The 26,619-nt window shown below is 44.6% G+C and overlaps 1 protein-coding gene across 1 annotated transcript in view; it reads left to right on the top strand.

Annotated features, from left to right (window-relative positions):
• The first annotated feature begins 6,670 nt into the window (after positions 1-6,670).
• Dpp6 (dipeptidyl peptidase like 6) overlaps positions 6,671-26,619 on the top strand; it is an 860,191-nt gene continuing 840,242 nt past the window's right edge. Inside the window, exon 1 of the mRNA XM_078040897.1 lies at positions 6,671-6,902. Coding sequence (XP_077897023.1) covers positions 6,843-6,902 — 60 coding nt within the window. The 5' untranslated portion in view covers positions 6,671-6,842. The remainder of the gene's footprint in view (positions 6,903-26,619) is intronic.

Genomic DNA, 26,619 nt, shown 5'->3' on the forward strand with positions numbered 1-26,619 from the left:
CAATGTGGACTCCTTCACAGTTAGCCTGGAGCCATGTAATCAACTGGGCTTCAACAATGGCAGAGAGTGACAAAGCATCAAAGCCATACACATGCGACAGTCACAGGTCCTGAGAACACAAAGCCTTCAGATTATGAGTCCAGCCAGTTGCTGGTAATTTTCTCATGACCTTATTGGATTTAGGAGTATTCCAGAATTTACCTAGATGCCAGTGTGACAGATACATATTGGAAATAATGTTCTGCAGGACCAGGAGCTCCATGAAGCACCCATGGAGTGCTTAGCAGGTGCTCAATAAATGTGACCGAATTCCAGTGGTACATTAATCATGGGAGTGGTAGGTGCTCCTCCTAAGACAACCTTCTCCACCCTGGGTGCATTTCTTTGTCCTCTTCTAGAATGATGGCAACAAATTTGGTTCACTGTTCTCTCAGATTCAGGACTAAAGGTGAAATGGACAATATTTTAGTAAGCCAAAAAAAAAAAAAAAAAGTCCATGGTCATTGCTTGTGCCTCTCTCTTCCTCTGCTGCAAATGCCAGATGTGAGTTTGCAAAGCACATGGTTAAAGTACAACTATCTCACTCTTCTGAACGAGACCAGAAAGAATATAATGTGCGGCACATAACCTCACCTCTTAGTGTTCTGCTACTGCTCAGCCCAGTGTGGAAGGTGAACTACTAAAAGAATGAGAAGTCAGCAGATCTTAAACTTACTATCAGAAACATGGAATCACCACCCCCCCCCCAAATTGGATCCAAAAGCTCCCAGCACTGGTGGTATAATGGTGACCACATAGCTTATTCGCTGGAGCAAGTGCTATTCCCAGATATTCATTCTTTCCTCTGCTGCTCACTATCAGCACTTGTGCTTGCCTACGTTCCTGATGAAATTTTGTGAAATGCAAAATATACACTTATGAAGCAAGAAAATGGAGCCAAATGAAGCCAATGATATGTGGCTGCATTTTACTTTGAAAAACCAATGTTCGACCTGCTTTAAATCCTGCTTTCCTCATTCTTGGTAGGAAAGGGAGCTGGCAGGTAGGTGTAGGGTACTTTCCAGAGCTCAGGATTCCTCTGTCATGCTCATACTGGGGTGGTCTGTGTGTGCTCTAATTTAAGAGTCATTGAAAAGATATTTAGGTGATTTGAAAGACAGGACCTACAGGATGCAGGAGCGATTTCATAGCTCACCAGTGTCCCAAGAAAGAGCTGTGTGGAGGGGAAGGGAAAGCAGGAGGAAGTTTCTGCTCATCTTCCCCGAATTGGACCCTTCAAATCTGATATAGTGCAACCTATTGTGTGGAGGGCTGAATAGTGGGCCTCTAATGAGTATTACCACATGTATAAGTTCCAAATTTTACTATTAAAAAGTACAATTTATCATTGTAGCTGGCCACACTACTCTGAATGCTCTAACCCTCATTAATTACTAAAATATGTATTGCGGTTAGAGTAGGCTGCTTCTAGAATGGCTCCCAACAACCCCACCAGAAGGGAGATGTTTTTCATGAAATGGCAAAATCTTGGTGATAGTGTGGTCTGGAACTGTGTTGAAAAGAGGGGTACCCAACAGTCTCGGTTCCAGCTGAGCTTCCCTGGAAGTGAGGAAGGGGGCACCTGGGTTTCTCTTGCTGCTGATGGCATAACATGAGACAAGAGACTTAAATTGGGGGGAAAATACTAAACAAAAGTACAACAGGAGAAGCTAAGATCAAAAAAAAAAAAAAAAAAGATACCAACTGACACTGTTTTAGCTTTGAGAGGATGGCTTGGAAGTTACACCTCCACACCTTCAGGAAAAGCCTGGGTAAGCTGGAAGTCAACAGCATTTGCTGGACAGTCAAGAATTAAGTTTCCAGACAGGCTGTCACTCAGGAACAGGCAAAAACAGGAGAACTCAGGAAGTCACAGCTGTGCTCTGCTCACTGGGGGACAAAGCCTTGGAATCACTTCAAGAGGCAATGGGATGACCTGCCTGAGACTGAGTGGAGGGGTGCGAGAGTGGGGCCTCCTGGGTCACATTCTTAGGGCCCCCACACTGTGGATTGCACCTCCAGAGACCCCGCCAAGTTCTCACAGCAAGGAGCAAGAAAGACACCACCATGGCCTCTGCAGAAGGTGAGGAAGAGTAATCACTGCGACCTGACTCCGCTTCCTCCAAAGACCTGCTCTCAGAGGAGCACCTGCCACTTTTCACACTCTGACTACACTGCCCTTTCTATCCCTCCTAAGGGGGGTGAGATACTTGTGAAGATGACATCCGAGGGACAGCAGCTCTCTGAAAGACTGAGATGCGATTATGATGTTCTAGACTGCTTCCCCCCTCCACACCTCACCACCACATCTCAGGGCTGCCACACCATAACAGGGTGCTACAGTGTGTTAGGGTTGGGATCGAGGTGTCCCCCAACAAGCTCATGTGGGAGACAACGCGGGGACGGTCAGGGGTGAAATGAGCAGAGGTCGAGAGCTGCACCTATGCAGTAGATTAATCCACCTCATGAATTCCTAATTTGAATGGGACAATGGGTAGAACTGTAAGTGGGGTGTGGCTGGAGGAGGTAGGGGTGTGCCCTTGGGGATTATATCTTGCTCTTTCTCTGCTTCCTAGGTCCTTGGAGAAGTGGAGGATTCTAGTGGCAGAAAATGTAAAGATAAGTCTGAACACTTCATACTGCCACAGAGTCAGGAAGGATCCACCACACACACGTGCGCACACATGATGATGGAAGTAGGACGAAGGTGCCCAGGAGCTACTGAAGGTCACCGATGACCAATGCCAGAATCACTTTTAGCCCCAAACAAAACATTCACGCTTTTATATATCACAATGTGAAACATAAATATCCACAAGTCCATGGCCATATTATTAAATTACTGAATATATGGGTGAGAAGACACAGCCTCCCATGGAGAGGAGCACCAAAGACTCATACCGGCCCTCTAGAGGCGTATATCACTCCCCTCTCTTGAAGCCTGGGCTGCACAGAAGCTTCCCAGTGCCCACAGAAGACAGCCTGAAAATCAGTAAAGTCAGTATTAACTCTACTGTGAAGAACCTGAGGAGCACGCTCAGGCCAGGACTCTCCCCCTGTGCAGGCTGGTTCAGATTTCCCACCTTCCTCCCCCTGAACAGGCATCCCTGCCACTAGTGCCCATGCCCGTCCCACTGCTGTCCTGGATGAATGGGTGGGGAGCCATCTTACCCCACCCCTATCAGTACTAGGGATGGAAACCAGAGTTCACCTGTGCTAGCCCAGTGTTCCACCTCTGAGCCACACCCCAGCTGGCCACCTTGCCTCCTTACCTTCACAGGTCTAACGATGGAGGGCGGCTGTGCCCCAGGGGCACCACCCAGGAACCTCATTCACACCTGGATCTGATCCAGGTATGGAATCTGACTCTGAGCTGCTGATGAGTGGGGTGACTTCCCATGGGAAGGGACACAGATCCGTGGGGGCTGGAGGGCAGACTGACAGATTGCTTCTCCCAGGGCTCTCAGTGATCCTTCCTCCAGCTGCTCATACCCTGTGGGTGTGGATGGACTTAATGACTTGCTCCTAAATTAAGGAATGTAGTACGGGGAAGGCTGTCGCACCATGATGCAGCTGTCAGACTGTGACCTCCATCTTGCCTGCACTGTCTCTGGCTCCTCTTGAGTACTTGCCTGATGAAGCCTACCCATGTAGAAAGGGAAAGTAGGAAGCATCACAGAACTGAGGCTCCATGCAAAGTCTTGGAGGAACTGAATCCTGTCCACAGCCGTATTTCCCAGCACAGCCCTCTGATGAGACCACAGTCCCAGCTGCCCACTTCATTTCCACCAAGGGGGAGAGCCTGAAGCGGAAGACAGAGCCAAGCTGTGCCTGGATCCCAGATCCTGAGAGACTCAGAAAGGAAACGTGTTTTGTCTGGACCTTCTTGTTTTCAGATTATTTGCTAACTATTAATGAGTAGTTTAAAATGGTACAGACATTTGGAAAATGATAATTTCCTTAAAATGCTCTACCTGCATCTACCTCAGGATCCCCGATTTCCACTCCTAGATATTAATGAGAAATGAAAGCACATGTTCACAAGCAAAACTTATACACAAATGTTCATTTTGATTCCTTAGAGTAAAAAACTAGGATCAGCACATATACTCATTAGTAAGAGAATAAATAAATAATGGTGCATCCATGGAAGGAACTAGTGAAATATGCAAAAACATGATGGAACTCATCAATGCTGTTCAGTGAAGGAGTTCAAATTATATGATTTAATTTATATGAAATTCTAGAGCAAGCAAAACTGGGTGATAAAATCAGAAGTTACTGCTTGTGAGGTAGGTTTCCTGGAAAGTGGCAGGAAGCACCCCTCTGAGGATGGTGAGGATGAATCCCACAGGGTGAGGGCTAATCAACATATGCATGTGTCCAGACAGACCTGCTGTTTGGTTATTTTTCCCCCCTTTACTGAGTTACGATGGTTTTATTACATGTAAATTACAACACAATAAAAAAGCAGATGGGATTCAAAAATGAAAGAAAAATAGTGAAACCCAAAGTCTTGGAATCTTTTGGAATAAAACTGTTCATGGCATGGAGAAAAAACTTTCTAAAGCACAATCGACTATGTCAAAGTCAAACATACCTGTATACAAGTGACACAAAATCAATTAGGCATCAATGGCTTTCCTGTCTTTTTATTTGTAACTTTTCAAGCTTGATTAATCAAATATGTTTTCTATACAGGGTGAACCATCCAGCTTGGAGGTCATAGGAAGTCTCTCTGGGCCACTGACAACTGCTCCCTTGAATCATTCTCCAGGACTGGTTTCCTCCACCACATCAGAGCCTGGTCTAGAAGAGGAGTGGGAAATGCGCACGTGACCACACGGGTCCTTGCACATGAGCAGACACGGCCAGAGAGAGAGTGGAGTCAAGTGATAGTGTCTGTGGACTAGCATGAAGTGGGTGGATTCCAGACGGTGGGCAATAACAATGTCTGCCATTTATGAGCTTCTGCTACTATGCCAGCGGCCCTCCATACATCCACATTTCTAAGCCTTGGTTTTCTCACTTGGAAAACACAGCTATAACACCTGCCTCAGAGATGTTAAGAATCATTGAGAGAAATATAATTTGCACAAAGATACACATTAGCAAGAGCCAAGCCAGGGTTCTAACCAACATCTGCCCACACCCAGCAGAAATGTGGAGCTGCTTTTGACTTCAGTAGGCAGAAGCAAGCAAACGTGAAAATGTGTCTCACAAAGTGGGGATTATTCCAACTTGGAAATGGGAACATCAAGAAATGATGAACAGCAGCAAATAACTTAAGAATTAAAATTAATCTCCTCTTATTCTTAAAGCATCCCATGGGGTGCTTATGTCGCCAAGTCAATGTGCCTGAAGCACAGTGAGTGAGTCTGGGGTCCTCATCCAGGAGCCCAACTTATTGATGCACTTTTCACATGATAAAATTGAGGAATCAGGTCTGGCAAGTAGACGTTGAATTACATGCCTTGATTTTCCATCCAGAATATTTAAACTCAGCTCTCTCTGCCTGAGAAAAAATCTAAGAAAAATAAATAAATAATGACCTTATGCTCATTAATATGTGCTCCTGATCACCATTTGGACTCATTCTGCAATGTTGCAATGCAGTCTTCATGAAGCGGTTGCTCTTTCCTGATTTTTCTTTCTTCTTCCTCACAGGTCAATATTCCTTCCACCTGTGTCCAAATGCTGCCTAATTAGATCATAACTTCACAGTTGCCAAAAGAAAGACAAGGCAAAACACCAACCCACCAACCGCAGGGCCGGCATCAGGGGAGGCAGGGTAAGCTTTAGGGACCAGCAAAGACTTCTCTTGCACAAAGAGGAGATTTACCCTGCTGCCTTCCACTAAATAATAATAAGGCCCGAGTCCAGCAGGTGGGGCCGCCCCAAAGGAGACCTGGTTCCTGGCGCACAGCGTCCACCGGTGGACAGGGTGCTTATATCCCTCAGCAGTAGCTTGTAGGGACTGTGCCAAGGATCCGGGGTAGGATCCCTGCTCCTCCTCCGCCCCCTCCACTTTCTCGCCTTCGCCTGTGCGGTGGCTCTGGCAGGGCCTCGCGTGCCACCTCCCGACCATCCCGAGAAGGTTTAGCGACTGAAGCCCTGAGCAGGCGCTGCAAGCCAGAGTGGGCGCCCGCGCCTCGGAGTTGCCTGCAACTCCGGTCTCAGTTAACCCCTACGGCGGAGGGATGTGCTGGGATCCGCTCTGATTACGCTCCGCTGGAGCCTTTGGGGGTGTGGAGGGGTTTGCAAAGGTCCGTGCGGGAGCGGAGGGCCAGCCCCAGAGTCCCTCGCAGCGGCGGCGCTGCCCCGCAGCGGGGCGCGAGCGCGTTAGGGCGCGCATCTCTTTCTGGGCTTTCGCGGGTTTCCCCTCCCTTTGCGCAGGGAAGAGCTCAGCCCTACACACCCCGCTCCCGAACACACCTCTTCGCCCCTCCTCTGAGCTCCTTTGGGTTTGCTCGGGCCTCTGATCTTGAGTCCTGGACTGTTTCCCAGGAAGGCAGTACTGGGCAGAGCGCCCTTGGAGCCGCTGGCGCCGGCCCGGGCTCCCTCCGGGGTCCAGGCAGCTGCTTCTCCTCCAGCGCGGGGCTGCGGATTTTGTCGTCCCTAGGCGAGGAGCCTGACAGAAACCCGCAGCGTGAAGACTCCCTTCGCCCTCGCCCTCGCCGCGACCACCTGGAGAGGGAGGACTCACCTTGCACCTCATCAGAGGGGCGCACCTGTGCCGCCAGCCTCCACGCGCCGAGAAGTTCTCAAGGTAGCGAATCCGGAACCCCCAACTTCCTCTGGACATGAATCAAACAGCTGGAGCCTCCAATAACATCAGGTGTCCCCCCGGGAAAGGCCACAAGGTAAGGGATCCGCGACGGAGGGGGCTTGTGCGCGTCTGGAGAGCGGGTCGAGGGTCCAGTTTGCTGGCGAGGAGAGACGCTAGCTAGCTTGCAGGTCAGAGCAGACGCGGGTCTGCGGGTCTGCCCGCGGGTCCCAGCCGGGTCCCAGCCTAGGCGCACTCCTTCAGCTAGAAGATTGCTCGGCCGCCGGGGTTTGCTAGATGTGAGATGTGTAATGGACCCACAGCCAGCCGCCCTGCTCTGCCTGGGCACCTGCCCCTGGCTACCCTGGGCGGGTCTGGAAGAACAGCTGTTTCCCGTTGACGAGTTGCCAGGGAGAAGTCTGTGGTGAGGGTCCGCGGGTGCAAATCCCTTGGGGGGAGCTTGCAGAGGAGGCGTACCTGAAGCGCGTGGGGCTCCCCCCAGGAGGCAGTTCTTTTCCGCACGGCGGACACGTGCTTCATTAACTTTAATGGACCAACTCGTGCATGGGATTATTTCCAGGAAATTATTGAGGTCCAGAGAAAGTAGGACCGGCAATGCCTGAGGAACCCTTGCGGCACCTCTCTAGTGCCAGAGTGTGCAGGGAACGTGAATACTGGACACGTCTACTTCCAGGCGGGGAAAAAAAGAGCTCACGATTCGCCCACGTGCCTTGTGCACCTGGCCCAGCCTTCCTGGGCCTTGCCCACCAGTCCTCCTCTCTTCTCCCTTTTCTCGGCTTTGATTTAGGTCGTAATTGTAAGGAAATTCCTTACCTGGGTTTTTTTTACATAGGAAAGTCACACAGCAATACATGGATCAATGTCCTTTTAAAATATTTTAGAGTGTTTGTATTTTCTTTTTAAATCTGAAAGGCAGAAAGTAAAACCTGAATCTATGTCTGGAATTTTGTCGTACGTTACACCTATTTCTGCATATACATTCTATATGCATGTTTATTAGCCTATTGAAATATTCTCATTAATATCTACTTGTTAGGGTTTGAGGCTTGGGTGGAGTTGGAGTGATGATGTTGAATCCATTCGAGGGATAAAGGAACTTGTGGTCTGGTACAGTTATGTAAGATGAGGATTTAGGGCTGAATACTTTCAGCTGAGTAATATCCAGTATTTCCTTCTGCTATTAGATTTCGATGAAATATTTGAATCAGGAAGTCATATCTCTGATCTCTGTTCTCATTAACTATGATTCTAGTAGTTACATGTTTCACATTTACTTTATTTAATATCCATAGGAAATGTCTTTTTAATACATAGTAGCTGACATTATCCGATTTTAAATGAAAAATAATAAAGTTTCACACATCAGTGATTATGTAGTGTAGATATCTGTGCAGTTCAGCAGATCATCCAGTAATTTCTTTTAAAAACTGCCTTTGGCTCCTGTGTTAAAGTGGCTTCTTGGCAGAATTGGACTGCAGGGTATTGACACCAATAAACCTTTCTGGAAAGTGTTGGAACACACACCAACAACTGAGAAGGTACTGGAGAACCTGTTCATCGAGAGTCGGTGATTACCCTGTGCATCCATGAAGTGTCCAACCAAAACTTGGTCCATGGACTCATGTTAATTCAAAATATAGTCACCATTAATATTCATTTAGCAAACAGAAGCCCCTATGAAGTTCCAAGAACTGAGAACCCAAATGAAAAGTTGGTCATTACTTTTGTTCTAACCCACTTCTAGCCACTGCTCCTTTGCTGTGCTTTAAGATCTGTGGTGACTGACCATTGCTGACTGTGAGACCATGGCTGTTTGTTAGCTGAGAGAACAAAGGCCAATTCCTTTTCTCAAAGAAGAATCCACACAATGCGTAGTTTGCTTTCAAAGTTTGTAGTTTGTGTTGAAGGTTATTGTGGTTCATTGGCATTGTTGGAGATGGAAATGATGGGGGACAGATGTCCCTGGGTGCTCTGGGGAATGACGGACACAAAGGCAGCAGCCGGTGGACAATTTATATTGGAGAATACTGGAAAGATCATGTGGGATTTAGGATGCAACATTTTAAATTAAAATATCAACCTCAATAATGCCGGTTTATTTCATTAGGAGTTTGAAACAGGTTTGCTGGGAGCTGGTGTTTGGATTGGAGCCTTCCCTGGGGGAAGGCTGGGACCTCTCGGGAACTTGTGCTGGCTGGGCCGCTTTGTCTTGTCTCATCCTCCGCTGATTACTGCTGAAGCATTTGAAACTGGCAGTGTTATTGTGATTTGTTCTTGAGCTGACGTTTCTTGAGAAGCACTTTTTGTCTTTCTCTTTCCACTGGTTACTTGATGGTTGACCTTAGCTGCACTTAGATGTGTTACCACTCGGCCCATCCTTGAACACCGAGCCTCAGAAATGAGAAGCAAAAGGCCTTTGTTGTAGCTTCCTAGTTTCTGCCTGTGGGGCAGTCTGCTAAGGACCACAGAGGGTAACTGCCCACACTGTCACCCTGGTATAGGCAGGAGCACTGCTCCTGAGAAGAAAACTCCAGGAGTTATAGCCACATGGGGTGGGTAAGTTCAGATAGCCCAGCTCTTACCCCAGCTGTGTTCTATGCTGGGCACAGGGGCTGGTGTTCATCACGTCCTGGCCAACCACCAGGGCTGTTCTCCAAATAGCTGAGGCTAGACTGACGTGGATACTGCCCACAGCCTGATGGATAACTTTCCTACGTCGTAGTTGGAAACTTAAAAGGGGGCATCCATTCTTGAACAAAGGATACCAAATTGAGTTTTATGAAAAATGTGACGTTTGAACATGTGACTGGAACTTTAGTTCTGGAAGCCTGCACTTACCTCCCAGACAGAGCAAAGGCACCCAGGTAAAGATAATGGCAGCCCGAGCAGAGGCTCTTCCTTCAGTCTCAGGTTTCAAGAGGAAACTTCTGTGGCGGCTTGTGGTCCACATTACCTTAGGCAATAAGTCAGGTTGTTTCTCAGCCTCTGGACACCTAGAGCTAGCTGTCTAGAACTCGGACTTGGAACCCAACTGACCTGGTGTCATCGTGGATAAATTAGCCTCAGTGTTCAAGTTTCATGGGGCCTTCACTGTAGACGTACTGTGAAGTTCAGGTAACAGTCCACGTGTGGGGCTGACAGCAGGACCTGCCACACAGGGAGAGGCATCACGCTCCTCTGGAACTCCCCAAATCAGGGATAGGAGGACTTCACTTTATCCCTTCCATTTACTGCGGCACATAGTGCACAGGTTTGGATACCAGCCACTTTTTACATGGTCACCCCCTTTCCTAGACAGTCCGCTCCTGAGGAGCAGGTCCCAGAGAACATGGGCAAGGAGGTATGCTCCTTAGAAATTGGGCTTTGTAGAGAGACACATGGTAATAAGCTAGAGATCCTGCAAGGAGCAAGTGACAAAGGACCTGATTTAATTTCTCTTTATAGATCTGGAAAAAGTGACTAGAGTGTGGCCTCATCTTCCCCAACCCTCGGGAGAACCTATGCAGCACTGCATTATTGTTCAGCAGGCAGAGTCTAGGTCGCTATAGGATAGAGCTTGATGCTCAGCATGGGCAAGGTGTCGAGATATGGGAAAAGTTCATATATATTATATATTTGTAACACAAAAAGGTCTTTACATCACATATAATCAGAGACCTCATTTTATCTCAGTTCTTCAAAACTGATATTTTATGTCTGTTTGCGCTTTTCTCTGTCTTTTAAGATTTTCTCCTTCCTTTAGTTTTCCACATTTGACTAGGATGTGCCTAGCCATGGGTTTATTTATCCTCCAGGAGGTAGAATTCTTGAGACCTTAAAATCTTTCACCATATTTGGAGATTTGACATCCTTATTTCTTTAAATATTTTTCTTCCCCATTCTTCACCTCTTGGGAAAACAGTTGCACACATATCACACAATTTTACTGTCTACTGATTTATAAATTTATAATACCCACTGGTGGATCCCTCAATGAAACCATGGTCACTAGAACAGGTCTCTCAGCACCTTCTCCCTTTTGAGGTTCCTTTGCTCGCCAGCTTTTCAAGTGAGAACTCCCGGTGAGCCAGCAAAGATCCTGTCAGTTTAACGCACAGCCAGGCACAGCAGCCTGAGGGTGAAGATCAAAGACTGTTCTTTCTGTTGGTGGAAGTGAATGCTTAACATGGCACCTTTAGTTCTCACCCTAGCCTTCCCGTGTCCCAACAGACCAGGCTGTGCTGGTTTGCTGCAGGGCCTTTGCTGTTGTCACCATCCGTGAGACTGCGAGCTGGGTTTTGTCTTGACTGAGCTGCTGCAGTCCCGGGAGGGTGGGGGAGTCCCCAGGTGCTCCTCTATAAATGGCGAGATGGGTAATCACTGTGTCTTGGTGACCCACATGGTGGGAGCCCCGCATGAGCAGGAGGTCAGGCAGTGCTCAGCACCTGGCACTGTTGTGGGGACAGAGCATGACTTTCTGCCTGTGAATTGCCAGAACAGTGGCACTTCCTTCACAAGTTCATGTGGTAAAAAAGCCCCGGGTGTTGGCTTAAAGCTGACCCCAACCACCAAGGGCATTTTCCACAGCGCCAGGCTTGCTGCCCAGGCCTGCTGACTCCTGCCAGCTCTGGGGGCATTCTTTCCGAGAACTTTCTGAGTCTCTCACTTTGTACTTCTAGAGTGACTTCACCCCAGGACAGGGCAGCAGAGGGGGGCTGTGGGCCATGTGCCTTGCCTGTCTGCCATTTCCCTTGAAGGCATGAAGGGGAAAACTGTACCATTGGAAGTCATTCTGCCAGTAGGAAGGCACTTCATGAAACACTACGAGCAAGCCCCCCTGCATCCCCCACCCCATAACAGTTCTGAGTGGGCAGGATTTTGTTCCTCTTTCCGCCTTCAGGGATGGGGTTCCATTAGTCTTAGGTGTCAGGTTTTCCTGTGGAAGGGAGGGAAGTGGTTTGCTGTGTTGTTCCCTATCTGCATTGTGCCATTTTTCTCAGTCTGTTTTCAGGACCTTCTCCTTGTCTTTGGTTTCCGGTCATTGACTGCTATGTGCCTGGATGTGGTTTTCTTCTTATTTATACTGTTAGGGGTTCAGAGATCATCCTGAGTCTTTAACTGTACCTTATTTTGTACCTTATTTGTAGTCATTGCCTATTTTTTGATCCAATTCTTAATCTGTTTGGATGACAATTATACATCTGTTATATATAAAGTTCCTATTGTTCTATTGGCCTCGGAGATTCCTCATTTTTTGCAAATTATTTTTCAGTCTTTGGATACAATTTCTGATCCTTTATCTTCACATTCAGTGACTTTTATGTCTCTTCCATTCTGCTGTTTGCACATTCAGAGGTTTATTTCAGATATTGCTTTGTTAATTCTAGAATTTCCACTTTGTTCTTTATTATACTTTTTATTTTCTTTATTTTACTTTTTATTTTGAATTTACTAGTTTTTATTCATCATGAGCTCTTTTACTTTTTTTTTTTTTTTTGGTATTAGGGATTGAACCCAGGATACTTTACCACTGGCTACATACCCAGCCCTTTTATTTTTAAAGTATTTAAGCCACAACCCCAGTCCTTTAAGTTTATGTTTTAAAAATTTGAGGCAGGGTCTCCCTAAGTTTCTGAGGATCTCATTAAGTTGCTGAGGCTGGCCTTGAATTTTTGATCCTCTTGCCTCAGCCTCCCGAGTCTCTGGGATTACAGTTCTTTTTCCTTTAATTAAGGGATCCAATTATGATGCCACTTTAAAATCTTTGCGTGACAGTTCTAACATTTGAGTCATCTTGGAGTTGTTCTATGTCAACTGTATTTTCTTTTTCAGTACTGGCCACATTTTAGTATTTCTTTGTGGGCTGGATAATTTTACATATTCTGGACATGATGACTGTGGTTGTGGAAACTCTGGATCCTTTTACTGTTTTGCTGATTGCTTGTCTTAGGGAGTAATTGGCAACTCAGATGTCAGTTTGTTCTTTTGCCCCCATTGAGGTGGTTTGGAGTCTCCCAGCCCCATGTGACTCTGGGTGCAACTAGGGCCTTGGGAGCCTTGTACATAGACTGGGAGGCTGTCTTTGCAGTTTCTCAGTTTCAAAGATCCTTTCCCTTCCTAGCTGATGTGGTGACCTTGCTGCTCCTCTCCCCAGAATCTGCCACCCTTGGGCTCCTCTCAGGGACATCCACATGTGTCTCCTGCCTGTGTGAGTGTTCGACAGGAGCTTAACCGAGGCGGCCTCCCTGGCCTGCAGCTCCCTGCTTCCCTCCCTAGTGAGTCCAGCACCGAGTCAGACCGTTGTGCGGCCTCTCTCCTTGGTCTAGAGGCGGGTGGTGGGTTTCTAATATAGCTCTGCAGCTTGCTCTTCTGACACCAAGTGTTTCACCAAGAGTACTGCTCTCCTCGCCTTGTCCCACGTCCAGGACAGAATGGTTCCCCGTTTCCCTCCTCCAACATTGCTGTCATCTACTGTGTTCCCGTCAAGACTTTGTCCTCATGTTGGGGGGCCTTTCTTTCTTTTGGTACGAACTCCATCTCTGTTTTGTCTCCTCTTCTGCCAGTTCTTCTGCTCCTGCCCCCCTTCATTTTCCTAAGGTGTCATAGTCTCCAAATCACATTTTTCAATCAGTTGGATCATCTAATGGTTTTCATTTGTTCCTTTTTTTCCCTCTTATTAAGAGCAATATCTGGGCTGGAGCTGGGGCTCAGTGGCAGAACACTTGCCTGGGACGGGTGAGGCACTGGGTCTGATCCTCAGCACCACATAAAAATAAATAAAATAAAGTGTCCGTCTACAACTAAAAAATACTTTTAAAAAAGCAACATCTGATTCACAGTTCTCCCTCTCTCCAGATGGCCTCTGTCTCCCTTTTCGACACCCCTGCTCCCTGCCGCTGCCTCTTCCTCACACGCAGACCTCCGCCTTCCTGGGGCGTTGCGTCCCTGTCCATACTTCTCCTAGGTCCACACAGAGCTAAGCACCCCTCTGATGTCCACAGTTTCTCAATGTTCAGACATAGCTCAGCACGGGCTTCCTTCTGTGGGAGTCCCTCCCACACATGACCAAGTGTTCCACTGGTCCCCAGGCCACCCTGGCCAAGACAAGCTCCCTGAGGCTTGTGACTTTAGTGATGGTGGCATGCCATAGCAGGGTTCCTTTCTGTCTCCTTTCTCACACACACAGCTCCAGAACCAGTGCCCCTCGGCCACAGGATGTTACGGAGCCAGAGTTCCCTTAGGAGGGTTCCCCCACTCCCCAGGGGCTCAGGATAGTTCTTGCGGGGGGGTTGGTTTTAAGTTGAGACCTGCTCTGACACCTCTGCGCACCGTCTCTGAGCTGCCTTCTCTTCTGAGCACCAGCTTCCTGTTCTGCCCGCCCCACGTCGGTGTCATCTTCTGGGGTAGTGTCCAGTTCCTCCTGTGCTACAGAATCCTCCATCCCTAAAGGCCACATTTAGCACCAGTGTCTAGCCTCAGGGGTCATCTCTTTCAACCCCCTCATTTTCTTAAAAACTGGGATCCAAAAAAATGGAGCCGGTTAGTGAGAGAATCCTCATCCTCTGACGCCCAGTTCTTGGCCCTTGCTGTTATGCCAGGCTGCTTCCTGGCTCTCTTCTCCATGTGAGCACGGTGTCAAGGGCCACTTCTGACGTACTCTGGGCTTCGTGCAGCCTGGTGAACCAGCCCGAAGGTCACTGCACCAATTCTTCATACGGGAAGGATGTGTCCAATTCAGTTTCTCTCGCCCACTCTTGTTCTGCATAGTAAATGAGAATCCACTTGTTTGGTTGGTTATTTCCAAAAGAAGTAGGAAAAGGCACCCATATAAATAAAAAATGTAAATTCATTTTACTACCCAGAACTTAAATCATCATGAAGGTTTTTAGAAAGTTTAATGCAATGCATAAAACATAAATTGCTTTAATGACTTCCAGGATATTAGTGAAAATCTATTTATGATATTTTGGCTTTACATTTTATTGGTTTTAAAGTTTTTAATTGTCCTTGTTTTTTGAGTAAAATACATAAAATGAATATAAACTCCTGCATAAGTTAATTTCCAGGAATAGAAAGCAGTAAATGAGTAGTAATTGTTTTTCTGGTTTTATTTCTTAGATTACCTTTTTTTAAGTAACAAGCTGTACCTCCAGTGCACCACAGTTAGTCTTCCCTATTCATTGGCCCTATATTCATTTAACTGATTTAACTGACTGTGGATCAAAATTATTTGGAAAAAATTGCAGCTAATCTGAACATTTACAGATGCTTTTTTCCTGTCATCGTTCCCTGAACCGAGGACTTCAAAACAACTGTTTCCATAGTATTTGCACTGTGTTATGTAAGTCATCTAGACACAATTTAAAGTGTGTGAGAGGATGTGTGTAGAATCTATGCAAATACTGCACCACTTTAGTATGGGTACAGAAGGGACCCGGCATCTGAGGGGTTTTATATTTGCAGGGCTTCTGTGTCAGATCTCCTGTGGGTTTCAAGGAGTGGTCTCACATCTACTCTGTGGTGGAGATAGACTGTCTGAGATTTTGCAGGACCACCAGATCAGATGCTGTCTTATCCTGGCCCTGGAAATCTGTGGTTAGTCTACAGGCAGAGACAGAAGTCATGCTACTCCTCCCTCATCTTTGTCCCACCATTTTGAGGCTTTCAAAAGTTTTATCATTTTCATCCCATAGAGATACAGTGTGCAGAATGTGTAGGTTCTGTCTGTATCTGGGTCTTCCTTTTCTAATGAGAGATGTAAATATGGTATTAAGAGATCACAAAGGGGCTGGGGATGTGGCTCAAGCGGTAGCGTGCTTGCCTGGCGTGCGTGCGGCCCGGGTTCGATCCTCAGCACCACATACCAACAAAGATGTTGTGTCCGCCAAGAACTAAAAAAAAATAAATGTTGGAAATTCTCTCTCTCTCTCTCTCTCTCTCTCTCTCTCTCTTTCTCTCTCTCTCTCTCTCTCTCTCTCTCTCTCTCTTTCTCTCTCTCTCTCTCTCTCTCTCTCTCTCTCTCCTCTCTCCTCTCACTCTCTCTTTAAAAAAAAAAAAAAAAAAAAGAGATCACAAGGCATTTAGATATCACCACAGCTTGCAGTTACGTCTGACAACACATGCCCGCACCAGAGCAGCCGTGTATTTTTCTTAAGTAAAAGGGTTCAGAAGCCTGGGCCCTTGCAAGGCCTCATAACTGTACATGTTTAGATGGGGAAAAGCTCCCCAGGAGGGTTACCCATGGAAGTCAAGACAGGGAAGGAAGAACTAGTGCACTAGACCCAGCGTTTGCTGAGCTGGGCCTCCTGATGGCCAGCCATTGCCTCTCTGAGCCTTTGCACAGCTGAAAGCTGAGGGCATGCACTGGGCTCTCACTTCATGGTGCTCTAACCCTAGGAAGAGCCATAAGCAGCGCAGTTGACACCATCAAGGGTGCCTGGGCATAGACAGCAAAGACAGTTAAATGGTAGATTATCCTTCACATAGAGCCAAAGCCGGGGATCCTTCAGAGGTGGTGTAATAGCAGTCTTTCATGGACACAGCTTGCATCTCATGTAAGGCAGGTAGATACCTAGGAGTGGGATATCTGGGTCATGTGGTAGGTATGGTTAACTTTTTAACGTTTAATCTGTCAAACTATTTCCCATGAGGTGTTAGAATTTTCCATGTCGCCCACAGTGTATAAGGCTACTGGTTCCTCCAAGGCCTTGCCAACACTCAAAAGGCTCAGTCTCAAGGAGGGGCCACTTTGGCAGGCTTGGGCTTGCCTGTTGCAGTGTAGCCTTGGACTCTTCTAGTGGCTAATGAGGTTTACATCTTTGCACTTGCCTCATGTTTTTTGCTGAAGAGTCCATAATAAAAGTGACAAATTAAGTGGCTTGATCGTATTCTATGGAGTTGAGGGTTCTGCGTAAATTCCTTTGTCATATTTGTGATTTACAAGAGCTTTCTTCTCATCTGTGGCTTGATCTCTTAGTTCTCTTCATAGTGGCTTTTAGAGAGCAGAATGGTACACTGTGGATATCTGCATGCAGGAAAAATAAACAACTTTGCTCCACCCTGGCCACTGGGTGAGAATAGTGTCTCAAGTGGATCTTTACTACGAATGTGAAACCAGACTGTAAGAATTCTAGAAGGGGCTGGGCTGTGGCTCAGTGGCAGAGTGCTTGCCTAGCATGGGTTTGATCCTCCACACCACATAAAAATAAACAAATAGAGGTATCTATCCATTTACAATTACCAAAAAAAAAGACTTCCCGAAGGGAGCCTGGGCAGTGCTGGTCTGGCCAGAATCAGCATTTTATGGGTGTTCTGAGATAATTAACTTGTGACTTCACTCTTCTCTATGCTTCTTTTCCTTCCTATTTTATTGATTTCTGCTCTGATTTTAATGTTTCTGTTACTTTACTTTGAATTTAATTTACTGCTCTTTCCTACTTTTAAAGTAAGAGCAAAAGTCATTAATTTAAGCTTTTCCTTTCTAATATGGATATTTAGCATGATAAGTTCCACAGTAAGTGGGTTGCTTTAGTGACAAATTTTCCTTTTGTGACAATTCTGCATGTTGTGTTTTCACTTGAACTCAGTTCAAAATATTTTCTGATTTTCCTTTGTATTACTTTTTTGACCCACGAGTGTGTATTATTTTTTGACCCATGAGTCACATAAAGTATTTAGTGGTTTCCAAATCATTGGAAATATCCAGAAATCTTGCTATTTTTTATGGCTGATTTAATTTCCTTGTAATCAGAAAACAAGCTGAACAACTTGCATATTTTTAAATTTAGTAAGACTTGTTTTGTGGCTCAGAATATGGTCTATCTTGGTAAATATTCCAGTGCACTTGAAAACGGTGTGTTCTACTGGTGTTCATTGGCATGCCTCAAAATGTTAATCCCATCTAGATGAGCAGTAGCATTGTTCAAGTCTCTTATAGTTATATGAGTTTTCTTCCTATTTATTTGGTAAATTGAAAGAGAACTATTGAAATCTGTAACTGGAATTGTGAATTTGTCTTTCTCCTGCACCTTTATTAGTTTATGTTTTAAGGATTTTTTTTTCTTTTGTTTTTGGTGAGGCCACATCAATATTTGTATAAATGTCTAGAATATTTCTACCTTTTAGTAAATTGATTACTTTGTTATTATAAAATGACTTTATTGGGGTGATATCATTTGCATTGAGATTGAACTTGTGTGATATTAACGTAGACATTCAACTGTTTTTGATTGGTATTAACATGGTAATATCTTTCTATCCTTAGACTTTCAACTCATTTGTGTCTGTATATTTATAGGGCATTTAGTTGTTTTTTCTCAATCTGACAATCTCTGCCTTTGTTTGGGATTTTAGATCATTTACATTTAATGTTATTATTTATACAGTTCTGTTCTTAAAAAAAATTCTTTTTGTTTTCTGTTAGTCTCATCTGTTATGTAACCCCCTTTCCTTTTTATCTACTGCATGTGTATGAAGAACTTTTTCTGATTTTAGTTCCATCATTTGCTTGTTAACTATAATCCTGTTTTGCTAATTTAGTAGTAGTTTTAGGTGGTGTAGGATACTCTCTCCACATTTTCTGGAATCTTTCACTTTCATTTTTGGAAGACATTTTTACTTGCTGTAAAATTCTAGGTCAACAGACTTATCTTTCAGCACTTTAAAGATGTGGTTCCACTGATTTTGCGACTCATGTTCTTAATAACGATAAGTGTTCTGCCATCTTTATCTTTCTTTTTTTTGTACAAGCAAGTTTCTTTTCTCTGGGGGCTTTTGAGATTTTCTCTTTATCACTGGTTTTAGATAATCTGGTTGCTGGATGCCTTGTGAGTGATTTTCTTTCTTTCTCCTGCATGAGCTTTAATGAGATTTTTATAACTAACTGTAGGTCTATCTTTTTCATCAAATTTGGAAATTTGAGGGCATTTCTTCAAATATTTTTCCGCATAGTCATCTTTCTCTCCTCCCAGGGTTCCAAGTGCTTACATATTAAGCTGTTGGAGTTTCACAAATGTCACCGATGTTTTGTTGTTTTCTTGCAATTCCATTTCCTCTGTTTTGTTTTGAATTATTTATCTTCTTATTTCTTCAAGTTCACTAGCATTTTCCTCTGCAATGACTGATTTGTTGTTGATCCCAGCCAGCATCTTTTTTATCTTGCATGTAATTCTTTTTCTCTGTAGAATTTCAATTTGGGTCTTAGTATGGTTCATGTTTTCATTTAATCTGTCTGTATGAAGGACAGCTGTCGTGACTCTTATGTTCATATTTGCTGATTTTAAAAGCTGGGTCAGTTTTGGCTCAGCTTCAATAGATAGTTTCCTTGTTGACTAACTATGCGTCCCTCCTCCTCTCAGGCCTGGTGGTATTTGCTCAGATGTCAGTTTGGTGGTGAATTTTACCTTGCAAATGCTGGATATTTCTCTTCCTGTGCATATTCCAAGGAATGGTTTCTGGAACTCAGTTAAGTCACTTGAAAATACAGGTTGAGTGCCCCTAATCTAAAAAAATCTGAAATCTAAAATGTTCCAAAATCTGGCATGTTTTTAGCACAGATATAATAATCAAAATGTTTAGATGTCAGGACATTTAGGGTTCAAATCTACACATTAGGATGCTCAGCTGGTAAAGTCTATGCAAATATTGCACAATCCAAAACCCCAAATCTGAAAACTTGTGATCCTAAACACTTTAAATCAGGCACACTCGGCCTTCACATCTTACTTTTAAGATTTATTACTTGGAACCAATAATGTGCTCTCTCTAGGACCCATTGTCCCCCTACAGGACGTAGGCCCCTTCTGTGCACCCCATGTCTCTGGGTCCTACCGTTGTGTAGACCAGCTGTGTGTGGAAGGCACTCTTCCCTGCCTGTGTGTCAGGGTCCTTGCTCTCTAGTTCCTTCCCTCTCTTCCACAGTTTCCCACAGGTGTGGCTTTGTGAGTGGAGCTGACGTTCCCAGGGGACCCCTGGCAGGTCTCCAGAACGCCTGTCCTTCCTGCTGTGTCCCCTCCTGCACCCCCTCGCTGTGAGCTGAGGACTGTAAACTGCATCCTTCTGCCCACACTCCTGCTCCTTCTCTTCAGTTCAGGAATCACCTGGGCCCCTCTGGGTTCCCGTCATTCATGTGGCCTGAGACTTCACGGCAGCAAGCTGAGGCCGGCTCCTCTCTTTCATTTCCCATCTGTCAGAAATCCGGGGCCTTCTTTCCTGGAGGCTGTGTCTCGACGTGTTTCCGGATTTGCACGACACTTTTCAGGAGGGAGAATCAGTCTGTCCCCACTTAGCCATTTTGGCCAGAAATGGAAGTCACTAAGGAAATCTTTTCTATCTCCCTTTCCATTCAGAAGTCCTGATGTAACTCACAGTAGGCATAGGAGAGAAGGCGCGGGGTAAGGAAGCCTGTCCTGCTGAGCGGCCTGGCCCCAGCACTCAGTGCTTGGCGCTGAGACGGGAGGCTGAGGTGGGAGAGGCAGCCTGAGTCCCCTCTCCAGCCTCCAGCCTCCAGCCTCCCACTATTTGTGACTTTTCTTCTTTGAGTGTATTTCAAAGTGGTTTCTTTTTTTCTAGCTGCTGTCAATGGGATTGTTCTCTTGGTCTTCTTTGTCTTCCTTGGTCCTCACAGTGACCCCTGAGACAGATGAGCTCTTATCTCTCCTGTCCTTTTTCTCTTTGACTAAGGAAATGGGATGATCCTGTGCAGGTCTCTATGGCTCCAATTGAAAATGTGTAAATCATGATCTTTATCAGCAGCTTCTGGGATCAAAGGATCTAAAAAATAATTGCCCAGACCAATGTTAGGCTGTTTTTCTCCTATGTTTTCTCCAAATAGTTTATGTACAGCTGCATATCTTGAGTTTTAAGTCTTTCATCCTTTGAGTTGGGCTTTTTGTTCTCTTGCATATGGATGTTCAACAATTACTGACATTGTTTATTGAAGAGACAGTCCTTTTCCCATTGTAGAAAATCAGTTGGCTGCAAGGGTGGGGGTTCGTTTCTGAGCTCTCTTTTATCTTCCATTGGTGATGTGTCTATTTTTATGTCCTTACCATGCTGCTTTAATTACTATTGCTTTGCAGTATAATTTAAAATTAGGTAGTGTGATGCCTGCAGTGTTCTTCTTTCTGCTCATGATTGCCTTGGCTATTCAGGGTTTTTTCTGGTCCTGTAGGATTGTTTAGTGGCATGGAATGAGGGTCAGGACACAAGATCTGGACACAACACTTTATCAGCAGTGCCAAGGCCCAGAGGGATAATCCCCAAAGTCTGAGCCCCGAGGGTAGCAGGCTTTTACTTTAATACTTGAGCTAGTTTGGGGTCCATCAAGGCCAGGGAATTGGTGCAGTTCTACTGGAGGGTGCATCTTACATTCCTTACACAGGTACAAGCTTGTCAACAGCTGAGGGACTTTTACCGCACCAAGCCAAAAGGGGGTTCTTCTGTCCCTGGTGCTTTGTTTCAGCTTCTGCTCCCGTGGTTATCTGTCACAGTGCCCGCAGCTGCTGCAGGCCTCTGGGTTGAAGTGTCAGTGAGCAGAGCTGCTGTAGGGCAGCCTGCAAAGCCATGGCCTGTCAGCTCCTGAGCACCAAGGGTTCCTTTGTTCTGCTACAGTTTTACTGTATCTATGAAAAATAACACTGGGATTTTGATAGGGTTGCCTTGACTCTAGGTTATTTTGAGTAGCACGGACACTTGAACAGTGAATTCTGCCAGTCCTTGGATGCAAGTTGTCTTTCCATCTACTTGTGTCTTCTTCCATTTCTTTCATTAGAGTTTTACAGTTTACAGGGCACAGGCCTCACCTCCTGGGTTGAGTGTATTTCTAAGTGGTTTCTTTTTTCCTAGCTGCTGTCAATGGGGTTGTTCTCTTGGTCTTCTTTGTAGAAAGTTCTTATAAGTGTAGAGAAATGATCCTCGTTTGTGCAGGTTGACTTTGTATCCTGCAACTCTATTGAATTTTAAGAATCAATTGTAACTGTTTGGGAGACCCTTTGGGGCTTTGTGGATGTGAGGCCCTGTTGCCATCCAGCAGCAGAAGTTTCATGGCTTCTTTTTCGTTTGTTTCCTTTCCTTTCTTTCTTTTGCTTTCTATCAAGGACTCCCTAACCCTAACCCTAACCCTAACCCTAAGCCTAACCCTAACCCAGCACTGTGTTAACACACCATCATTTGCACCAGTGCAGATGGAACTGGGGGTCCTTGAGTTTTGTGAGATAAGCCAGGCACAGAAAGACTGTGCAGTCACACTCACGTGAAACCTGAGAAATCTGATCCTATGGAAGTGGAGAGTAGGAGGGTGGGCTACAGAGGGGTGGAGAGAGGAATGGAGCCCCAGGAATGGAGGAATGGAGCCCCAGGAATGGAGCCCCAGGAATGGAGCCCCAGGAATGGAGCCAGCCTTCTGTGGACTGAGAAGTCTGAAACAGTTAGCCCCCAAATAAACCTTTTCTCCTCTAATTGTTCTTTTCGGGTCCTTTGGTTGGAGTGGGTTGTCCTGGCTGAGGTTTATATGGGAGGAGTGGTGGCCTCATTAAAAGATTTTAAAAGCAGGCCCTACTGCTGAGTTCTTGGAATAGTGTGTGGAGCATTGGTGTTAGTCCCTCTCGACGTCAGCTGGAGAGCCATCAAGCCCTGGGCTTTCTCCTCACTCGTTCTTGGTTTGTTCCAATTTATGTTTTCTTGATTCAGTCTTTGTAGGTTGTATCTGTCTAAGAATCAATGCTCTTCTTCTAAGTTATGTGGTTTTGTGTGCATTATTTTACACAATAGTCTCCTGATTTTTTTTGTGGTTCCACTGTCTGTTGTGTTAGTTGTAACATGCTACTTAAGATTTTTTTTTTGGAATCTTTTTCTTGGTTAGTGTAACTAAAAGCTTTGATTCTATCTTTTTAAATTCTCAGTTTTGTTAGTCTTTTGCATTGTTTTTCTAGTGTCAATTTCTTAATTTCTGACATTGGCCTTAATTTGTTTCTCTTTTTCTATTGCCTCGAGGGGCATGTTATTTGTGATTTTTCTCCTTTTTTTTGATGCAGGCATTTATTGCGAAAAGCTTTCTTCTTGGACTGCCTCTTGCTGCAGCCTATAAATTGTGTTGTGCATCCATTTTCATTTGTCTCCACATGTTTTAAATTTCTCTTTTAGTTTTTTTAATATTTATTTTTTAGTTATAGGTGGACACAACATCTTTATATTATATTTATGTGGTGCTGAGGATCAAACCCAGTGCCTCACACATGTTAAGTGAACTCTCTAGCACTGAGCCATAACCCCAGGCCCTTCTCTTTTAGTTTTTAATTAGCCAATTAATTGCCCTGAAAACCTGTGCCTTGTAAGTTCTCAGAAGTACCTCCTCTTACTGAATTCTAGTTTCATGCCGTTGCAATGTGCTTGATATGATTTAAATTTAAAGTCTTAAATTTGCTAAGGCTGATCTTGCCTGACATGGGCTCTGTCCTGAGGAATGTTCTGTATGCATTTGAGTAGAACGTGTTGCCGTCAGATTTTTTTTTTATGTCTGTTGGGCCTGCTTTGTTCAACGTACTGTTCATATCCAGTGTTCCATGATTGATTATCTGTCTCCATGACCTGTGTTAGTGAAGCTGGTGTATAAATTCCCCTACAGTTGCCTCACTGCAGTCCCTCCTCCTTCAGATCCTGTGTATACTGAGGTTCGTCCCCCGTTGCACATGTATTCACAGCTGTCATATCTTCTTACTGAGTGCACTCCTTTATCATCACACCCCAGCGTTCTTTGTTGCTTTCTATAGTTTTGACCTAAGTCTATTTTGCCTGGTGAAGTCACAGCTGTCCCCTCTGTTTTGGTCTCCATTTCCATGGAATAACTTTTTCAGCCCTTCACTTTTGCTCTCTGTTTGTCCTGAATGGTAAAGTGAGTCTCTTCCAGGCAACATATAGTTGGATCTTTATTTAAATCCATTGATCTACTTTGTCTTTCATTCAATAATTTAACCCATTTACATTTAATGTAATTTTAAAAATGTTATTGTATTTTTTTATATCTTTATTTTGTTTATTTTTATGTGGTTCTGAGGATCGAACCCAGGGCCTCACACATGCTAGGCAAGGACTCCACCACTGAGCTGTAACCACTGATCACTAATGAGATTTTTTGACAGGTAAAGACTTCACTACTGCCATTTAAAAAATTTCTCTTTGTAGATTCTTTCTTTCTGTTTTGCTGGATTCCTTCATGGTTAGTGATTTCCTACATTGTTATATTTTGAATCTTTTTGTTGTGTTTTGTGTATCTACTATAGATTTTTGGTTTTGATCACTATGAGGCTAAAATAGAACATATTATGCTTATAATATACTTACTATGGCCTTTTTCAATATAATAAGAACTTTTTGTACAATAACTGGACACTTGACTCTCCCTCCATGTTTTATCTTTGTTATACCTGAATTGACATCATTTTATGGTATGTCTCTCTTGAAGATTTACTTTAGCTGTGGAGTTCACTAATAGTTTTGATTTTTTAACCTCATGCTATGCAAAAAACAATATATTACTTTTGTAGTCCTGCAATGTTCTGAATATTGATTGTTATTACTTATACCATTGTGTTTTGTGCTTTCCTGAGTTTCATGTGTATTAACTAGAAGCCTTTTCTTGTAGTTTAAAGAACTCTCTGGAGCAGTTTCTATAATACAAGTCTAGTGGTGATGAGCTCATGTGGCTTTTGTTTTTCTGAGAAAGTTGTGTTTCTCCCTCATTTCTGAGACTCAGCTTTGACGGTCAGGTGCACTCAGTAGTGTTTTCTTCAGTGCTCTGAATGTGTTATTGCGCTGTCTCCCAGTCTGCAGGGTCTCTGCCAAGGAACCTGTTCATGGCTGTCATGGGACTCTATGTGGTATATTTCTTTTCTCATGATGCTCTCAGTAGTTTTTCTTTGCTTTTGAATATTATGTGTTGTGAAGGATTCGATGGGATTTTGAATTTGATGGGATCTTGTCCTGTTCCTAGATAGTACATTTTTTCTTCAGGCCAAGAAAGTTTTTATCCATTATTTCTTTAAATACTATTTCTGGACCTTTTTTCTGATTTTTTTCTCCTTGAGTTACTGTTATGCATAACTTGAGTCTTTTAATGATGTACCTTGATTCCTGTAGATGTTCCTAATTATTAGTCATTCAAATGCTCTATCTTTGATCATAAAAAGCCACTGAAGCTTTCTATTGCATTTTATCATTTAGTCATTGTATTGTTTGCCTCTAGGATTTTGATTGTTTATTTAACTAGTTCTTTATTACACATCTTGTGTGTATGTGTGTGTGTGTGTGTGTGTGTGTTGTGGTTTTGTATGGTACTTAGGATTGAACCAAGGAGTTGTTTACCACTGAGCTACCTCCTTAGCCCTTCTTCTTATTATTGTTGTTATTATTTTGAGGCAAGGTCTCCCTAAGTTACCCAGCCTGGGCTTCAACTTGTGATCTTCCTGCCTTAGCCTCCCATGTCTCTGAGGTTATAGGTGTGCACCATTACACCCAGTTTAAACTTCACAGAACATTTTTAAGAGGATTGTTCTGAATTATTTTTCTGTCATTTCGTTGGTTTCTCTTTCTTTAGGGTCCACTGTTGGAGACTTCATAGTTTCTTTGATTTCCTGCGTCTTTGCAGTCCCAGGGTCCTTGCACTAGTGTTTGTGTATGTATGGAAACGTCCACATTTTTGGCTTTTGCAGGTATTCTTTGGCAGCCCACAGTCACTGTTGAGTCTGGCCTGTGATTCTGGATAGGCTAGTAGATATTGACCCTCAGCAGACAGAGCTTATTTTCGGGTTCTATAGATGACTGAGCATTTGTCTGGGCCCTGCTACCCAGTGAGACCACTGACCGAGCTCTGCAGCCAGGCTGAGCTCAGGAAGGACTCTGCCATCTCTTGGGACCCAGCTGGCTACAGATGTGTTCCATGACCACAAGGTACTGCTTGTTGAGTGCAGCAGTTGGACAGGTGCAGGAGCCATTAGGTTAAGTGGTTCAAAGTGGACAGCCAGATACTCTCAGGAGGAATGCACGGTTGGGATGTGTCTCCTCTGTGGGTAGGGCCTGAGGGTGTGCTGTGGGGCCACAGGGAGCACTAAATGAATTCCCAGGTAAGGCAGAAGCAGTGCCTGATTTTTGTCCAGAAAAACAAGTAAATAAATTACTGAATTATGAATCCCTTTCTAAGCAGGAATGGAGATGACGGTGCTTTACTGGTTATTATTGCACAGAGCTCACGGAAACTGAAATTATCAGACAAGTGGAGGGTGTCTGTAGCCTTCATGGCAGGAGATAAAGAGAATAGCAACAAAAAGCTGCCGGCACCCTGGAGATGCACTTGGGAGCAGAATAGAAAGGTTGCTGTGTTATAGCTTGTTTTTCAGAAAAGCGTCCGTAGAAATCTTTTGGATTCACTAATGTGGTTTACATCCGGACCTGGGGCTTTTGTGACAAGTAGGTTTGGCAGTTTTATGTGACATTAAGTAGAGGTCCAAGGTGGGAGTATGGCAAGAGCCTAGACTGCCCAGAGGAGCTCGGAAAATCCAGGTCACCTCCACAATGTGTCTGTCTGGTGTTTGCTTTCTTGCTTGCTTTTTAACTTTCACTTTTTCTTTGAGCTACTTTGTATGGGTATCGATTATTTTCTTTTGCAATCAAAAGAGCTCTAACAAAAATGATGTATTATGTACCGAGCACCTTGAAGGCTTCAGTAAGCACTGGACACGACCTGCACCCTTCAGCAGATTCATCAGTGTTATACCGACTGCGGTGGCCTCAGGGACAATCATGAAACAACTTGATTTTTCTTT

The sequence above is a fragment of the Ictidomys tridecemlineatus genome, chromosome 2 (genome assembly GCF_052094955.1).
Source record: "Ictidomys tridecemlineatus isolate mIctTri1 chromosome 2, mIctTri1.hap1, whole genome shotgun sequence".
In the NCBI taxonomy this organism is placed as follows: domain Eukaryota; kingdom Metazoa; phylum Chordata; class Mammalia; order Rodentia; family Sciuridae; genus Ictidomys; species Ictidomys tridecemlineatus.